Source organism: Phoca vitulina, unplaced genomic scaffold, assembly GCF_004348235.1.
Source record: "Phoca vitulina isolate PV1807 unplaced genomic scaffold, GSC_HSeal_1.0 scaffold29, whole genome shotgun sequence".
Lineage (NCBI taxonomy): Eukaryota > Metazoa > Chordata > Mammalia > Carnivora > Phocidae > Phoca > Phoca vitulina.
In genome coordinates this window covers 9,428,115-9,448,666 of record NW_022589732.1, presented here as the reverse complement: position 1 = coordinate 9,448,666, position 20,552 = coordinate 9,428,115, and the positions used below count along the sequence as shown (strand labels likewise).

Sequence of the window (20,552 nt, the reverse complement as noted above, 5' to 3'; positions counted from 1 at the left end):
TTGTTTTCTGAAATTTTTAATTATGTAATGTAAACTTTTTACTAGTCTTTGTCAACAGTGTTGGAATTTTACCTTCACAAACAACTCGAAGTGCCTGGTTTCTGTCTCTGATGCCCCTGTACATTAAATTGTAAAGTATAACAGTACAATAGCACCCATATCCAGTAATTAATATATTTTGGCAGACTTCCCAACAGAGGGGAGTACAAATCTTATTTCCAAGTTTATTAAGAGTTTTCTTACAAATTTCAGACATCTTTCAAAATACAGTACAGAAATGATTCAGTTCTTCACAGTGAATCATTTAGTGATGTCATAGCCGTGTAAAATGTTTGACATGGGGCGCCTGGGTGGCTCAGTCGTTAAGTGTCTGCCTTCAGCTCAGGTCATAATCCCAGAGTCCTGGGATCGAGCCCTGCATCAGGTTCCCTGCTCTGCGGGAAGCCTGCTCCTCCTTCTCCCACTCCCCCTGCTTATGTTCCCTCTCTTGCTGTGTCTCTGTCAAATAAATAAAATCTTTAATAAAAAATAAATAAATAAAGTAAAATGTTTGACATACTCTAAGCTTTAGGGAGTTATTTCAAATTTATAAGCAGTTAGAAAATATTGACCCTAGATGTCTGAATTCTGATTTTTTCTCTTCATAGTTCTGATTAAATAGGAATCTTCATGTAGTGTGTATGTATAAGTATGTATTTTTATTTACAAAGTTTATTCTGGCTTATTTTACTTCTTAAATGTATTTGAATCATTTTAAAAAATTGAAAACAAATATCTACATTAGCTTTTTTAAAGAGAATTACTTTTGATGAATTAAAAAATTCTGTTTCATTAAGAATTTTATAATTTGTTATCCCTTTAGGAAAAATGAAAACATGGGGAACTAATATGGTAACTTATTACCATTCACTATTTTTCTTTTTTTATTCCTGAAAGCTAAAAAAGAAAAAAAAAAGGAAAGAAGAAAAACATATCCTCAGCTCCCCAAACCTTCAGTATATTAATTTACATGGAGATGAAGGGAGATTTTTTTTAAACAGTAATGCCACAGAAGAATATAGTTCCTTGTCGCTGTAGCAAACATGGCTAAAGAAATGAGTATTTATGTTATATTCCAAGCCTTATGATAATTTTGGAAATGTGGAAGTCACCCGAGTATAAATTGCTATGCAAATTTAGAAGTTTTAGGGACAGATTTTATGAATAGTTTAATATTAAAGCCTCAAAGACTTTATAAACTCCATCCTTAAACAATGTATTCATTACATATTTTTTGCCAGGCACTGTGGTAAGGGCTCGGGAGCCTATGTACTCTGCGTCTATAGAGCTTATTGTTTAGCAGAGTACACTAGTAATAATTAAATGAGTAAGTACACTAGTAATTAATAGTGATAAATGCTGTGAAGGAAAAAACATAAAGTGCTATGAGAGTGTAGTATTTGAAATGTTTTATTTGGACTTGATACCTGGAACAAGTTTTTTAAAAAATAGTTAATATAGTTAAAAAATAGTTAATAGAGTTCACTGGTCAGTGTATCATGTGCCTAATATGCATAAACAGTAACGGTAAATGTTTAGTAACTTCAGCACAGTTATACATATCCATGTATTTTTTTATTTCTGTTTTTGCATTGCTAGAGTTTGATTTTGCTAATTGCAGAAAAAATGGCATTTTGCTACATTTGAAAATATGAAGGTGTACTGGATCCTGCTAACTTGTTGGATTCTGCTAAATTATAGCAGTGCAACTCTCAGGTTTTGTAGTTAAGAACATAAATCCACTAAATAAAAATATTTTTAATAGAACAATATGGAATTAGAGTAACTCTCCTTTCTCCTACTCAAAATTTGATTTGCTGAAGCTGCCTCCCGAAAATCATGGGTATCGACACTCTGGTCAGAACTTGCTCCGGACTCTCATATGGCAGAATCAGGTCAGGTGGCAGTATCAGGTAAAGGGAAATAAGAAACATATGTTTCCTCCCCCCTTTTTACCTTGAAAACATTCATTCAGGAAAAACAGAATGACCAGGAGAAGGGGTACTACATAAGAAACACCTGGGATGATTGATGCACAAAGTTACTTGATTTTTGTAATGTTTTAAAAATTAGCCTTCAGAATTATATTGCAATTAAGGAAAAATCAGAAAGGGGGGGAAGAAACTATAAAAATATAAGGAAAAAAATGCAAGATGGCAGAAATATGACTGAATATATCAGTGATCATAATACATATGAATTGATTAAATTTTTCTAATAAAGAATTAAGTTTAATATCACTGATTTAGATGTAAAGGAAAAGGATAGCTCAAAAGGAATAGGTTTCATAATTTGTGAATTGGTAGCACCACATGATAAGAATCCCTGTTGGTTCTTAAGGAACCTGATAGAGAACATGTATTAAACTAGGCCAAACACCAATTTTAGACAAATTAGATCATGTACATTTGTTTTACAAATATATTGCCAGGTTTCACACTTCGAGCTAAAGATTTCTGTTGATAAAAGAAGATATCTTAATTATAAAAGCACTGTGAGGAATACTTGAGGTGTAAGCATAGTTTGCTTAAATTCTTTTTTCAAAGTGCTTTCTCATTGCACCCCTTAGTTTTTTTCACATTTGATTTTGTTTACTGATGTTAGCATAAATAGTTGGGTAAAATGGACTTATATAAAAAATAGCATGAACTGCTAGGTCAGTAGGAAACTACTTGCACATAACAGGTAGTCAATAAATGGCATTAATAAATAGTATTCAGGATCCATTTATTAAATGGAATTAACTGATTTTGATTTCTTTTATTTTCTAGAAATATTAAAAGTTTGTCAGATATCCAGATAGTACAGGTTGCTTGCGGTTACTATCATTCACTTGCACTTTCTAAAGGTAAGCATTATTTTTATTTTCTTGCCCCTTTTCAATTTTATTACTGGATACTTGAATTGAGCAGAAAGTCCTCCAACATTGTTCTTGAAATTCAAGATTGTCCTGGTTCTTTTTGATCCTTTTCATATCCATATACATTTTAGAATTAGCTTGTCAGTCTTCACAGAGACATAGACTACTGGGATTTTGATTGGGATGACATTGTTTCTATAAATCAATTTTAGGGAAATCTTTACAATATTGATTCTTTAAATTCTTGAACATATTATATCCCTCTATTTTAACCTTTTAATTTTTCTCAATGTTTTGTGTGGATAGGTCTTATACATCTTTTATTAGATTTTCCCCGAGATATCAAATGATATTTTTTATTATTGGTATATAGTGGTAAGTTGTTATTGCTAGTATATAGACATGGAATTGATTTTTGTGTCTTAATTGTTCTATAGTCTGCTAAATGCCATGCCTTCATAGAGGGTGGGAAGGTTATAACTTGACCAGTCTCCTTTGATCTCAGACTTTTTATGAATAAAAACAGTGAAGGCTAAGCATCCTACTAGGCTTGTTTGCTTTTGTTACTTATTCATTTAACTTCTTCATCTGCCGGCTAAGGATTGTAGCATGGGTTACTATGTTGGTTTTTACCATTTAAAAAATAAGCTCCAGTGGCTTCATTATTATTATTATTTAATTCATTAAATGTCCAGACCTGTGAATACAGTACTAGGGTGTAGCTGTGGGGAAATACAGGTAAGATAATAGAATTATTTTTAGGGACTGTACCATCTAGTGGAGGGGGCAGATAATACAAATAACTAGTTTGAGACAGAAAAATACTGTTTTGATCAAGGTCAAAGTAAAGTGCTATGGAAATGAAAAAAGTGTAATTAGTTCAAATCAATAAAATTATTAACAATAAAGAAGGAATTGGTATTTGATGCAAGTCTTAAAAGGCGAATAAAATACATTCAGAATTAGAGAAATGTTGAGAAGTAGCTAGGGGAAGTGTTGAGGATTGGCTAAGATGATAGTACTAGTAAAGGCATAGAATGAGGAAAGTGTTTTGTGTATTTGAATATTAGCATGTAGTTTTATGTGGATATTGTGAGCATGGGAGACATACTGATCCTTCAGCTGAGGTAATATGTTACAAAGGCCTTAAATGCCTTATTAAGGCATTTGAATTTCTGTAGGCAGTGGGGAAGCTGGCATCCCTGTATTCTTTGTTGTTACTTTGTCAGCTCTTCTTTTGATATTTTGGTAGGTAGATCCAAGGTTAATTTAAACCCAAACGTTTTACTGATGAGGAGGGTAGTTGTCTGTCTTGACTTAAAGGGATTCTTTTGCCTGGTTTGGCTTCATGCTTTAGCAGTATTTTACTCATTTAATGATTTTTTTTTTTTTGATCCCTCAGTATGAACTAGGCACATTGGAGTGTACAGTATATAGTGGTAAGGAGTATGCTGCTAGCCCTTATGTTACAGTCATATACAAATAACAGTATAGTTACATACTATGAAAAAGCACTGTAAAGAAAAGAGTTTAGGATATTTAGAGCATATAACAGGGGGACTGAATGTAATCTGGGTGACCAGGGAAAGCTTCCTGCTGGGAGAGAGTAGAAGTGAACTAGACAAAGATGAAGGGAAGGTCTACACAGAGGGAACTGCAAGTGTGTGAGAAATGGGCATTGGAGAATGTAAAGGAAGACAAGTATCACTAGAGTATAGTGAGGGAAGAGACAGGTATGAAATGAGCTCGGAAACATAGGTAGATTATATAGAACATTACAGGCCTTGTTAAAAGTGCTTATCCCAGTGTCATTGGGAAGGCTCTGATAACTTTTTCAGTTAGCCACATTTATCAGATCTACATTTTAATAATATCTCTCTGTATATATACAGATGTCTGCTAGTATGTCCATAAAATATTTCTGGAAGTACATACCAGTAATTGGTAAGAGTGGTTGTCTCTTGGGAGAGGACCCAAGGTCTAATTTTAGAGGGAAACTTACTTTTAAATGTATACTATTTTATAGTATGAATTTTAAAAACAGTTATTAGTGTGTCAGTTATTAGTGCCATTTATTTAATAAAATAAAAAGATGTCTAAAATTGCAAAATAGGGTGACAGTTGGGGGAGCAAAAGTGACAAGCAGAGATGGTGAGGAATGGATCTATTTGCCATATTTTTCTTTAGAAGGAAAACTGTATATTACGTGGTGATATATGATAGATTGATACCAGTCTGTGTATAAGGTAAGAGATGAGAGGAGAGTTCAGCATGACTCTCTGTGTTTATGGCTTGTGCTACTGAATCAGTTATAATATCATTTATTGAGATGGAGAACACTGAGAATAGGCCCAGATACGGGAGGTAGGGTGGGGGTCATAAATTGTTTGGAACACACTGAGCTGGAGGTGCCTTTGTAATATCCAAGTGTAGATGTCAGATAAACAATCAGATACATGGGTATATTACTCATAAGAGAGGTCTGGTCTAGTGATAAAATTTTGAATGTGATCAGTATACAATAACTGAAGCCTTGAGCCTGGTTGAGTGCCTCTTGGGATAAATCACAGAATAAAAGTGAGACTTGAGGACTATTAAAAAGGAATGGTCCTATCTTAAGAAACATAAGGAAATGAGATTACCCTCAGTTATGTGACTTACCCATTCATTAGTAAAATGGGTCAAACTTAAAGTGTACTAATACAGAATGTTCTTCTAGGTGGTATTATGTTTCCATATAAGAAACTTAATAAAGGAGAGTATGTATTTCCATTTGATGAGAGGGAGAATGTCCCAAAGTAACTGATGATCTTCAGATGAAATTTTTGTGTGTGTGAGGAAAATAGTTAATTTTGTGATTTCTGTTTTACAGCAAGTGAAGTCTTCTGTTGGGGACAAAATAAATATGGCCAGTTGGGTTTAGGCATTGACTGTAAAAAGCAAGCTTCACCACAGCTGATTAAGTCTTTGCTTGGAATCCCTTTCATGCAAGTTGCAGCAGGAGGAGCCCATAGTTTTGTACTCACCCTTTCTGGAGCTATTTTTGGATGGGGACGCAACAAATTTGGTCAACTAGGTCTTAATGATGAAAATGGTAGGTTCTCATTATTTATAGATAAATGTACTTAAAAAGAAATGATCTTTTGAGATGGATCAGTGATTCTTAATGTCAGAAAGAAAGGTACCCAAGTTTTCCCTGATGTGGAGAAGGGGATGAGAGGTTTATTTAAAAATTCCATTAGATAATATTTTTAAGGGATGGTGGGAATGCCAAAAAATACAGTTTTATCACAAAATAAACTCTAGAAAGTATATCTGGAAAAATCTTTATTGTTATATGTTCATTAAAAGAAAGTTGTGAAAAACATTACTTCAATTGGTAATCACATTATTGGCCACCATTGGTGGAAAGAAGTTGTAAAATTATTCTGGAAAGTAACATGAAGTGTTAGTCTATTTGAGTTTTTCAAGGAAATATTAAAATAATCTGAGTCATTAAATCTTTATTTTGAAGCTTCACTTTTAACATCGATTCTAGAGTCTTGAAAATAATTTGAATTTTAAAATTTATAATTACTTGAAACAAGTCAGGATCTTGGAACTGATTTTTCGTAACTACATTAATTCAGATGCCAATACCTGAAATACAAAAACTAATTTCATAAAATTCAACATAATTGTCATGACTTAAGTGGACAAAAGTGAGTTGTTATTCTAGTAACAACTGGTAATGATAAGCAAAAACTCAGAATTTTAAAATATTTTGTTCTGCATAAGAAAAATGTCAGATTAGGACATAGTTCTTTTCTGCTACAAAATAGCAGAAAGTATAATTTTCAAGTACTTAAATAGAATCCTGTGAGCTTAATTATCATGATGTGAATATAAAGAATGATATTAGAAGCAAATAGCTTTGAAATTCCTTGATTTCTAGTTAAGGACAGATTGGTGTTAGGGCAGTTTAACACTTAAATTATTCTTTAAAACCCTCTATCACAGCAGCATGAATAGAAAGACCTGGGAACCCAATTAAGTAGGCTTGTGCTACAAAATCATTGAATCAAGTTAAAATTATTTATCACTGTCTGCTGAGCTTGGGAAGCTGTAGAGGAAACACATTTTAGAAGAGTTTTAACTTAAAAAATACTGTTAACGTCTCTTGTTGGAATTTTCAGATAGGTATGTTCCTAATTTACTAAAGTCACTAAGAACTCAGAAAATAGTTTATATTTGTTGTGGAGAAGATCATACTGCTGCACTAACCAAGGTATCGTACTCCTATAAAACTTCTTTATTTTTACTCATGGTAGTTATTTATAATTAGTGAATGTTTTCATGATATTTACATTAAAACTCGAGTGTTACTGATGTCTAAAATGTAATTTATCTTGAAGACAAGAACTGGATTATTACTTTTCAAAAACAATTTACCTTAATTTTCAACGTTGTTTTATGTTATGAAATGTGAATTATGATCTACTATTAAATATGATAATATGTATTTTGAATTTCTCAGCTTTATGTGAAATACTGTTTAAATAATATTTTGAATGAAAAAATTTCTTTTTAGTTTGTCAGACTTGCCATCCTCTGTGTATCAATCCCGTTTATATTGCATAACTGCCTAATTTTAATTTAACTCCCACTTGGCTTATAAATACTGTATAACAAGTAATAGAGGAGAATGAATCTGTCTATTAACCATAGGCTAAGTATTATGCAAACAGTTATAATGAGCTTTCATCACAATCTTGTTAATGGTTTTAACTCTGTCCTGTAACTTTCTTGGATATGTGCCATTTCGTTATCAGGACTTTGTAGTTCTCTAGTGATTAGAAGTAAAATGAAAATAAACACATTAAACTAACCTTAACCAGGAATATTATTTTAGTCATGTTAACATAAAGGAACTGGCACATTTTTTTATTAGCTGAATTAGAAATTAATGTTTTTGCTTCTTTATCTTTCTTCATTCTGCTGGTCTAGTAACAACTAGACTTCATTCATTCATTATGGTAATAATAGATAATATTAGCAAGAAAAAATTGACTTCTAATCAGACTTCTACATACACAAAATTCTACACACTCCCACATTGGGAATTTTTTTGGTAAGAATTATTCTTAGTCATTATCAAGTATAATATACTCAGAGTACTTTTAAAAATATGACTAATTATAAAAGTTGGTTTTTAAAAACTTATTTGCCTTTTAGTAAGGAAGTTTTATCTGTTAATCTTACCGTATTTTATTGATTTTTATTATTCAAATTACAAATGTAATCACTACAGTTTTAGTAACTCATGTTGGCAAGTTATAAATCTAGTCATTCTCTTCTGTCATGGGGGATTAGAAGAAATAAGGCTATGCTGAAATAATACTAAAAAATATTTTGTATATTATCCCTTAGGACTAGCTTTGTGGTAAAAAGACTCACAATGTTATGCTTATCAAATTCAGCCCTTCAAATAACCACTTATCTCATTTTCCCAGGATAAGTAGCTATTTCTATCCGTTGTTTTTTTTTTAATTTTAATATTCTGTATTCCTCTCAAGATAGTAGCTGGTAATACTTGTTCACTGGAATTTTTGGTGTGTATTATTTTTAACAAAATCAGATAGTTTTAAATATCCCAACAGGAAAATATTTTATTTTCCCTTGATTTAAGTTAGAATACAGTTCCATATCCATATATCTTTTGTTTTTCTGGAAGAGCTTTTTGCAAATAAATTAGGATTGCTTTATGAAGCAGTTTCCTTTTGCAAAACCTACCTTAGCAATTTAAAAACAGACTTTAAAAAACCGAATAAATGTAAAGACATGTATGTTAATGGGTGTGAACACTATCATAAAGATGTCAGATTTTTTCAAGTTCATTTACAAATTCATTACGCAAATCACATAACATACATCTTTTGACTTAGCAATCCTACTTTTAAGAATCTGTCCTAAAGATAGGAAATTATATATGCACAAAGCCATTTATTGCGGCATTATTTTAATAGCAAAAGAATGAAAGAATGCAGATGTCCTTCAGTAGCAGCCTAGTTAAATAAACTATGGTAACCACACAGGACTTGTAAAACAGGTACTTACAAGTTATGTTTATGTGACTTGTAAAATAGAATGAAGCAGATCTCTATATTATGCTGTGGAATATCTTTAGGATATATTGTTAAGTAAAAAGGTACAGAATAGTTGCCTTTTATATAAGCAGGGGTAAAAGATGAACATGTTACATGGTATTTATATTTTTAAAAATTTAATAGCTATGTATAATGTACTTTGCTTTACAGTTTACAACATACATGTTTTTAAGCAATTAAAAAGTTTTAAACAATTCTTTAAAAATTAAAAATAAAGAAATACTAGCGGCACAACTACAAAAGAATTCTTTTAATTGAGTCCTTTTAAAATACAATATTTTGTTGTATATCACTAGTAGGAAATAGCCTAAAGATAAACTGAATTCATCCAAAAATTTTAAACTGCCTTCTGTAGTCTTGTTAGTAATAAAATTGATAGTATTATTCTCAATATATTACATACAGGATAGGATAAAGCAAATACTTTACTGTCGTTAGAAACTATGACCTTCTGCTTAAAAGAGATACGAAACAATAGGAATTAAATTAAAATCCTGCGATCTTTACTTTTAATCACTTTTAAGAGTATCATTATACACTGGGCGCCTGGGTGGCTCAGTCGTTAAGCGTCTGCCTTCGGCTCAGGTCATGATCCCAGGGTCCTGGGATCGAGTCCCACATCGGGCTCCCTGCTCCGCAGGAAGCCTGCTTCTCCCTCTCCCACTCCCCCTGCTTGTGTTCCTACTCTCACTATGTCTCTGTCAAATAAATAAAATCTTTAAAAAAAAAAAAAAAAAAAAAGAGTATCATTATACACTCTTATTCTTTTCCTTCTAAAAAAAGTGGGGTTTTTTTGCCATGACCACTGAATGGTCCTAGAAGTATCTAGCCATGTACAATCTGAAAGCAATGGGCATCCCTTGATTGTTGTAGACTCTATATGAAAAATAACCAGGGCTTCTTAGAGAAGAGTCTGATTTCATATCTGGGGGAAAAAAAAGTCTAAGAATAGCCTTGGATATTATGTGTTACAAAAAAGAGGACCAAGGTCATGTCGGAGGGACAACATCCAGGAGTTTTCACAAAAAGAAATACCAATGGCAATAAATGGAAATATACCAAATATATAAAAATCCATGATTTCGTTATACTTTTCTTCCTGAAGTCAATACAAAGCAAACTTCATTGCTTATCTTTGCAAGTTGCTAGGACAACAACTCATTTTTTAAAAAAATTAGTAAATGAGAAAGAAACATTTCCCCTGCATCCTATTTGCAGATTGTATTTCAGAGTAACTTAATAGTTGATGAGTTAAGTTTTCTGTAGAAGAATTCCAACCAATAAATCTAGAAGAAATAATATTAGAAAATCTCTCTACTCCCTAATAGTGGATCAAGACAAAGATTGAAACATTAAGCTTAATGTGGATGGATTAGGCTGTGAAACTTGTTAACCCACTTAGTAACATTACCAACCAGACATATACTTTGGTGTGATATAATAAAATAATCAGGAAAATTTAAACATGGCCTCAGTATCAGATATTAAGAAATTAAAATTAAAGGGGTCAGTTCATGAAGAGGACATAACAACTATACTTCTGTATGCACCCAACATAAGAGCACCTAAATAATATTAAGCAAATATTAACAGAGCTGGAAACAGAAAGAGACAGCAGTAATAGTAGGGGACTCCAGTACCCCACTTTCTTTTTTTTTAAATACTTTATTTATATATTTGACAGACAGCGAGAGAGGGAACACAAGCAGGGGGAGTGGGAGAGGGAGAAGTAGGCCTCCCACTGAGAAGGAACCCCGATGTGGGGCTTGATCCCAGGACCCTGGGATCATGACCTGAGGTGAAGGCAGATGCCCAACAACTGAGCCATCCAGGTGCCCCTCCAGTACCCCACTTTCAACAACAGATAGGTCATCCATATTGGAAAGTCAATAAGGAAATATAGAACTTGAACTATATATCAAATAGACCTAAAAGATCTACAGAGCATTCCATCCAACAGCAGCACATACACATTCTCCTCAAGGACACCACAGAATCTTCTGCAGGAGAGATCACATGTTAGGTCATAAAACAAGTCTTGACAAATTTAAGAAGATTGAAATCATATCAAGTATCTTTTCCAGTGATAATGATATGAATCAATAATAGGAACTTGTGAATAATCAGTGGGTCAAAAAATAAGTAAAAGAGAAATAAATATCTTGAGACAAGTGGAAATGGAAACACAACATACTAAAACTTATAGGATGCAGCAAAAACAGCTGTAAGGGTAGATAGTGATAAACTGTACCACCGCATATCCTATAAAGCAATAAACAGCTACATTAAGGAAAAAAGAAAAAGTTCTCAAAAAGATAGCCTTTATACTTCCAGGAACTAGGGAAAAAGAAAACCAAACTAAGCCCAGAGTTTGCACAAGGAAGAAAATTACAAAGGTCAGAGCAAAAGTAGAGACAATACATTAGAAAAGATAACAAAACTAAGAACTGTTTTCCTGAAAAGGTAAAAAAAAAAAATCAACAGATCTTTAGGGAGACTAAGAAAAAAGACTTAAAATAAAAAATGAAGAGGAGACATTAAAACTGATACTGCACAAATAAAAGGATTATAAGAAACTACTATGAATAATTATATGCCAACAAATTGGGTAGATAACATAGATGAAATGGATAAATTCCTAGAAACATCCAAACACCCAAGACTGAATCACGAAGAATAGCAAATCTAAAACAGAGCTTTAACTAGTAAGGAGATTGAATCACTAATCAAAAATCGCCCAACAATAACAGAAAAACTCCAGGACCAGATGGCTTCACTAATGCCAGTCCATCTCAAACTCTTCAAAAAATAGGAGGGAACACTTTTATATGCATTTTATGAGGCCACCATTATGCTTATACCAAACTCACACAAAGACACTACAAAAAAGTAAAATTACAGGCCAGTATCCTTGATGGGCATAGATGCAAAACCCCTTAACAAAAAACTAGTAAACCAAATTTAACAGTACATTAAAATGATCACATACCATGATCAAGTGAGATTTATCCCTGGGATGTAAGAATGGTTCAACATCTGCAAATCAGTCAACACCACATTAATAGAATGAAGGTTAAAAGTCATATGATCATCCTAATAGATGCAGGAAAAGCATTTGGTGAAATTCAACATCCTTTCATGATAAATATCCTCAGTAAAGTGGGTCGCCTGGGTGGCTCAGTAATTAAGCGTTTGCCTTCAGCTCAGGTCATGATCCCAGGGTCCTGGGATTGAGCCCCACGTCAGGTTCCCTGCTCAGCGGGAAGCCTGCTTCTCCCTCTCCCACTCCCCCTGCTTGTGTTCCCTCTCCTGCTGTCTCTCTCTGTGTCAAATAAATAAATAAAATATTTTTAAAAAATTGTCAGTAAAGTATAGGAGGAATATGCCTCAACATTGGCCATAAGTGACAAGCCCACAGCTAACATCATACTCAGTGGTGAAAAGCTGAAAGTTCTTCCCTTAAGATCAAGTGTAAGATGAAGATGCCAACCCTCATCACCTCTATTCAAGATAGTATTGAATGTTCTAGCCAGAGCAATTTTAGTAGAGAAGAAGAAATAAAAATGCATCCAAATTAGAAAAGAAAAACTAAAATTGTCTCTCTTTGCAGATGACATATATATAGAAAACCCTTAAGACTCTGCCAAAACTCTGAACTAATAAATGACCAGTAAAGTTTCAGGATACAAAGTCAACATAAAAAATTAGTAGCATCTCTATACACTAAGAACAAACTCTGAAAGAGAATTAAGAAAGCAGTCCCATTTACAGTATCATCGAAAACAATAAAATACTGAGGAATAAATTTAACCAAGGAGTGAAAGACCTGTACACTGAAAACTGTATAAGACATCAATGAAAGAAATTGAAAAATACACAAATAAATGGAAAGATAGTGCATGTTCTTGGATTAGAAGAATTTTGTTAAAATGTCTGTACTACTGAACGTGATCCACAGATTCAGTATAACCCCTATCAAAATTCCACGGGCATTTTTCACATAAATAGAACAATCCTGGAATACATATGGAACCACAAAAGACCAGGAATAGCCAAAGCAATCTTGAGAAAGAACAGCAAAGCTGGAGCATCAAGCTCCTGATTTCAAACTATATTACAAAGCTATAGTAATCAAAACAGTATAGTACTGACATAAACACAGACACACAGACCAATCAAACAATAGATAGCCCAGAAATAAACCCACATATATACAGTTAACTAATCAGTGACAAGGCACCAACAACACACAGTGGGAAAATTTGGTCTCTTCAATAAATGGTGTTGGAAAAACGGGTATCTATATGCAAAAGAAAGAAATTGAACCCTTATTTTTACCATTAACAAAATGTAACTCAAAATGGGTTAAAGACATAAATGTAAGACCTGAAACTAAAACTCCTAGAAGAAAACATGGGGTGAAAAGCCCTTTGACACTGGTCTTGGTAATCATTTTTTAGGTATGACACTAAAAGCACAAGGAACAAAAGCAAAAATAAATAGGTGGACCTACAAATGAAAGAAGTTTTTGCACAGCAGAGGACACAATCAATGAAATAAAAAGGCAGCCTATGGAATGAGAAAATATTAGCAGACCATTTATCTGATAAGGAGTTAATATCCAAAATATAAAAGGAACTCCTATAACTCAGTGGCTAAAAGAACCAAATAATCTAGTTTAAAAATGGGCAAAGGACCTTGAATAGGTACTTTTCCAAAGAATATAACAAATGGCCAACAGGTGCATGAAAAGATGCTTAGTGTTAACCTCACAATCATCAGGGAAACGCAAATCAAAACCACAGTGAGAGAACACCCCACATCTGTTAGGATGACTATTACCAAAAAAACAAAGGACAAGTATTGGTGAGGATATGAAGAAAGGGGGAACCCTTGTTCCCACTGCTGGTGGGAATGTAAACTGTGCAAATAGAAAACAATATGGAGGTTCCTCAAAAAATTACAAATGGAACTAACTATATGACCCAGCAAATTCCACTTCTGGGTATATACCTGAAGGAAATAAAAACAGGTTCTTGAAGAGATAACTGCACTCCCATGTTCATTGTAGCATTTTTTACAATAGACAAGAAACAACCTAAGTGTCCGTTACCAGATGAACGGATAAAGAAAATGTGTGATGTACACATACATATATATTTGCGTGCGTGCACACACACACACACACACACACAGGAATAATAGCCACAAAAAGAGGGAAATACTTCCATTTGCAACAATATGGATGAACCTGAAGGGCATTATTCTAAGTGAAATAAGCTAGAGAAAGATCATGTCATTTATATGGGGAATCTTAAAAAAAGAAAGTCAAATTTGTAGAAATGGAGAATAGGATGTTGTTTGCCAGGGGCTGGGGTGGGGGTAGGGGAAATGGGGGGAAATTGGTCAAGGGTACAAACTTTCTGTTATAAGATGTACAGCGTGGTGACTGAGTTAACAATACTGTATTCTATGCCTGAAGTTTGCCGGGAGAGTAGATCTGAAGCATTCTTATTCATACAAAAAAAGTGTGAGATGATGGATGTGTAAATTAACTCCTTTGTGGTAGTCATTTCACAATGTATACGTATGTGAAATCACATTGTATGCTTCACATATGTACAGTTTTATTTGTCAATTCAATCATACCTAAATAAAACTGGAAAAAAATGATACCAGTTACAAAAACCATAAGAAATAATTTCTGTCAAAATTATTTCTGCCATTTCTGTCAAAAAAGGAAATTAATATTAATTTAGTAAATGTGATAATAGTATTACTGTTACATATTTATATATGTGAGAGATATATGCCATTAGAGATACATACACATTTATAGGTGAAATGATTTGATGTCCACAGTTTGCTTTAAAGTACCTGAAAAAGGAAAATGGGAGGGGCATTGATGAAACAAGGTTATTTAACTTTTGCTGGTTGTTAAAGCCAAGTGATGGTTATTTGATGGTGTGTGTGTGTGTGTATGTGTGTGTATGTATATTTGTATTTATATTTATATATACATGTCTTTACTTTTATGTAGTTTGAAATTTTCCATGATAAAAAGAAAAATTAATTTCCTTACATAGCCATATATATATTTACACTATTAAATGATGAAAGCAGAATATAAAATTGTATATATAGCTACAACTCTGAAGAAAAACAGTTGAGTTGAAAAACCAGTTGTGCTTGTTGTGTTAAGCTGTCATCACAAATTACTTTTTTATATACATAACCATACATACTTTTTTATATACATAACCAGTTGTATGTTTTTACCATAAATTTTTAAAAGACTATATATAGTAGACCCTTCAACAACACAGGTTTGAACTGAATGGGTCCACTTATGCACAGATCTTTTTCAACAAATATATTGGTAAAGTTTTTGGAGATTTGCAACAATTTGAAAAAATTCACAGGTAAACTGTGTAGCCTAGAAATACCAAAAAAATTAAGATTAAGTTAGGTATTGTTTATGTTATCAGTAAGGTTTTCAGTCAGAAGTAGGCTATTAGTAAAGTTTTTGGGGGAAGCAAAAGTTGTGTATGGATTTTTGACTGCACAAGGGATTGACACCCCAACCCCTGAATTGTTTGAGGGTCAACTGTGTATTGTAGCAACTGTGTGAAAAATAGCTATATTTGTGCACTCTGGTTTAATTGCAGTCTTTCTGCAGAGGCTTTATATAAAAGCATAACTAGTTTGAAAACTGAAGATGATACCATTTTTAGGTTTTGTAATATTTTATAGGTATGTACTTGGGATTCAACAAGATCCTGATTATAATGATCATGAAAGGCAATGCAAAAAATGACTAGTATCTCTTTAATGATGGCTTCAGCTCAATATAATGATAAGAACATAATTAAGTACTTTTAAAATATTTGAAAATAGCCTGCAGTTCTCTTAGGTTTAAGTCATTCTACCTTGAAAAGTCAGCTATCTGTTAAGTTAAATTGTGAAGACAATAGAAGAGAAAAATTGACTCCATGTATTAAAGATTAACCTGTTTTCTTGAAGATTATTTTCTTTTATCAGGCCTTCTAATGATAAAGGGTTTTGTCTTTTTTTTTTTTTTTTTTTTTAGGAAGGTGGAGTGTTTACTTTTGGAGCTGGAGGGTATGGTCAGTTGGGTCATAACTCTACCAGTCATGAAATAAACCCAAGGAAAGTTTTTGAACTTATGGGAAGCATTGTCACTCAGATTGCTTGTGGAAGGTAAGCTATTATATAAGAGAGAATCTTAGTCTCCATAACACAATTATTTAGGATTTTTTTTTTTTTAACAGTCCAGAGGTCTTTTATTTTTTTACACCTACCCAGTCATGAATTTATAGGGAGTGGGTTCCAGCAGCTGAAGCTTCTTTCCATTGGTTCTCACAAAGTGTACTTCTCTGGGTGGAGCAGGCTGGCAGTTCAGTTGAATTCAAGTACTTTTTTCTTCGGCTTCCTTTTTTTCTGATCATTTTCCTTTACATGTTTCAGAAAGCTCTATCTTGGCTCTCAGAGTGCTTAATGTTTTCAGCATGCACAAAAATTTTCTAGACAAAAAGAATCTTGCCCTTGTTTATTTACAACGGTGCCAACAGCATGCTGGGTAACATTGTAGACTTCATTTTGCCATGGTAACATTGGTGGGGCATTGCTTTTTGAATAGTGCCCGTCCCCTTGATGTCTACAGTATAACCTTTCTTGTGGATTTGCATATATGTGGCCAAAAGAATAATTCCATGTTTTCTAAAAGGCCTGGAGAACATACAGGGGTGTCTCTCCTTTTTCCCTTTGTGTTGGTCATTTTACAAATTACTGGAAGATAGCAGTTCCTAACTGAAATAGGGATTTTTTTTTTAAACAAATTGTTTAGCAATTTAGGAATCTAAGATAAAAACATTCTTCCCTAAATGTCTAATTTGCTGCTGAGGAGTAATAGTAACAGGAGAAACATTTTTTTCTACTGATTATTTTACTTTTCTCTATTTGAAATAAGTTTATCTGGGACAAGATATTAATAATACATAATATATTTATTGTATATAGCATCACACTTGAAGGGAAAGTACAAATCATCTTATTTTTCTTTTTCTTTTCCACCTTTTTTTTTAATTTAAAGAATGAGGAAATTGAGCAGTTAATTATTTAACACATAAAATTAGTTATTGGTAAAAGTTGAATTGGAATACTGGTTCCCAGTTCTTGGGAGTAAATAGAAGAGTCACAACTTTGAAATTGAGCTTCACCTTTGGTGGATTAAATTAGATAGACTGTCAAAAAACAAAGTGTACTTTGTTTGACTAAGCTTAATTTTTTCTGCGTAGTAGATATCCATATACAGTATGGTTCAGTTTTGCCAACTTTTAACTTCAAATACTTGAAATCACACTGTAGGGAGTCTTTGGTGACTTTTCTTTTTTAACATGTTACTTGTATGATTGATTATCTGTATGTGTGAAGCTGTGGTTCTCCATCATTAGATCTCATTGCTGTGTTTTATTCAGTTATATGCATATATAATTATTTATTCATTCTATTACTGACAGGTATTTGGGTACTTCCAGTTTTTGGCAATTACAAATAATGTTGCTTTGAACATTTATTATATGATATACATAAACCTTCATATTTCTAAGTATATACCTAAAATGGGATTGCTGAGTCATAGAGGATACTTACCTTGAAATTTTGCAGGTTAATGTCACTCTATTTACCAGAATGATTATACCAATTTACATTCTTGTTAATATTGCATGAGAATTCCTGACACTCTATGTCCTTGTCCCTATTTATCAGATTGAAATTTTTGCTAATCTCTTGGGTATATAGTGTTACTTAATCATGATTTGAATTTGCATTTCCATGATTTGAGACAGATTGAATTGAATCTGTAGATCACTTTGGGAAATATTGACATCTTAACAATATTAAGTCTTCCAAGCCATGAATAGGAGATACCTTTTCATTTATGTCTTTAATTTGTTTCAATAATTTTTCTGTAGTTTTCATCGTCTTTTAAATTTCTTTTTGGATTGTTCATTATTAGTGTATAGAAATGGAACTCATTTTTGCATGTTGATTTTGTATCCTTCTGCGCTTTGGTGATTTTGTACACAGATAGTTTTACTTCTTCCTTTTCAATTTAGGTGCCTTCTATTTCTTTTTCTTGCTCGAGCTTCCAGTACTATGTTTAATAGAAGTATTCAAAGTAGGCATCCTTGCCTCGTTCCTGATCTTAGAGGAAAAGCTTTCAGTCCTTTACCATTGAGTATGATGTTGTGGGTTTTTCGTATCTGGCTTTTATTATGTTGAGATAATTTTCTTCTATTCTTAGTTTTTGAGTTTTTTTTTTTTATCATAAAAGGGTGTTGAGTTTTGATTTTTTTTTTTCCTGCATCAATTGAGATGATGATGTGGGTTTTTTTCTTCATTGTCTTAATGCTGTAAATTACACTGATGAATTTGTGTATACTGAACCATCCCTGCATCCCATTTGGCTATGCTGTATAGTTTTTTCATTATTACTACTGAATTCTGTTTGCTAATATTCTATTGAGAATTTTTGCATCAGTACCCATAAGGCATAATGGTCTGTAGTTTTCTTGTAGTGTCCTTGTCTGACTTTGATATCAGGACAATGCTGGCCTCATGGAATGAATTAGAAAGTTGCACCTCTTCAAGTTTTTTGGAAAAGTGTGAATAGGATTGGTGTTAGTTCTTTAAATGTTAGGTAGAAGTCACTAATGAAGCCATTTGGTGTAGGGCTTTTCTTTGTTGGGAGATTTTTGATTATTGATTCAGTTGTTTTACTACTTATAGATCTGTTTTAGTTTCCTATTTTTTCGTGATTTAGTATTAGTAGGTTTTGTATTTCTAGGATTTTGTCTATTTCATCTAAATCATCTAATTTGTTGGCAAATAACTGTTTATAGTACTCTCTTATGATCCTTTTTATTTTGACAGCATTAGTAGTAATAGCCCCACTTTTATTCTGATTTTAGTAAGTTCTTTTTTCTTGGTCAAGTTAGCTAAAGTTTTGTCAATTCTGTTGATCTTTGTAAAACCAACTTTTAGTTCCATTGACTTTTGCTGTTTTTCTATTCTCTATTTCATTTATCTCAGCTCTCATCTTTATTATTTCCTTTTTTCTGCAAGTTTTGTGTTTAGCTTTTTTTTTTTTAAGGTCCTTAGGTTGTCAAGTTGGGTTGTTCACATGAGATCTCTCTTCTGTTTTTTTGTTTTGTTTTGGTTTTTTGTTTTTGTTTTTAGGTAGGCTCCATGGCCAGCATGGAGCCCAGTTCAGGGCTTGAACTCACAACCCTGAGATCAAGACCTAAGCTGAGATCAAGAGTTGGACGCTTAACTGACTTAGCCACCAAGCACCCCAAGATCTTTCTTGTTTTTTAATGTAAATTTTCCCCTTAGCACTGCTTTCCCTGCATCTTTTGTTTTGATATGTTGTGTTTTCATTTTCATTTATCTCTTAAGTCTTTCTAATTTCTCTTGTGATTTCTGATTCATGTTATTGAATTTCCACAGATTTGTGAATTTTCTAATTTCCTTATGTTACTGAGTTCTACCATCATCCTGTTGTGGTTGGAGAAGATACTTTGTATGGTGTCTATCTTTTAAAATCTATTGAGACTTACTTTCTGGCCTAACATAGGATCTAACGTGGACAGTGTTCCGTGTACGTTTGAGAAGAATGTGTATGTTGTTGTTGGGTAGTGTGTGTCCTGTTAGATCTAGTTGACTTAATTGTGTTGTTCAAGTTGTCTGTTTCCTTACTTATCTTCTGTGTGGTTTTTCTATTTATTATTGAGAGCAGGGTTATTAAAGTCTCCAACCATTTATTGTAGAATAATTTCTTCCTTCAATTCTTTCAGTTTTTGCTTCATATATTTTGGTGGTCTTTTATTAGATGTGTAAATGTTTTAGTTGTTATCTTTTTGCTGTACTGAACCTTTTGTTAAAATATAATGTCCTTTGTCTCTTGTAACCTTTTTTGATTTAAAACCTATTTTATCTGATAGTAGTGTGCATGATTTGTAGATCTTATTGTAATAGTATGTTTAGTTTTGTAAGAAACCACCAAACTGCCTTCTAAAGTGGCTGTATCATTTTGTTTACCCATGTTGGTTAATTTTGTTTTCCTTTAAATAGGCCACACATCCCAATTTCTTTGTAAGCCCATATATACATGGAGCTGTTTCTGTGATCTTCATCTTACTCCTTCAATACCTGTATCCCTGTGCCCCTTTCACACTATATAAATTTTATGACACTGTAATTCTGCTGTTTGGAATAAAGCAGGTCCTTTTTGTCATATCCATCAAGAATGCTTGGGTTGGAGGCACCTGGGTAGCTCAGTCAGTTAAACATCTATTTTCAGCTCAGGTCATGATCTCAGGGTCCTGGGATCGAGCCCCGAGGTGGGCTCTCTGTTCAGTGGGGAGTCTGCTTCTCCCTCTCCCTTCCCCCCCCTCCACATGCACATGTGTGCGCTTTCTCTC

At 33.1% G+C, this 20,552-nt stretch overlaps 1 protein-coding gene across 5 annotated transcripts in view; it reads left to right on the top strand.

The window, feature by feature from the left end:
• HERC4 (HECT and RLD domain containing E3 ubiquitin protein ligase 4) overlaps nucleotides 1-20,552 on the top strand; it is a 138,243-nt gene that overhangs the window by 32,736 nt on the left and 84,955 nt on the right. For all 5 annotated transcript variants that reach the window (XM_032423959.1, XM_032423958.1, XM_032423961.1 and 2 more), the window contains 4 exons: nucleotides 2,811-2,887; nucleotides 5,772-5,993; nucleotides 7,075-7,166; nucleotides 16,136-16,266. In XM_032423959.1, coding sequence (XP_032279850.1) covers nucleotides 2,811-2,887; nucleotides 5,772-5,993; nucleotides 7,075-7,166; nucleotides 16,136-16,266 — 522 coding nt within the window. The remainder of the gene's footprint in view (nucleotides 1-2,810; nucleotides 2,888-5,771; nucleotides 5,994-7,074; nucleotides 7,167-16,135; nucleotides 16,267-20,552) is intronic.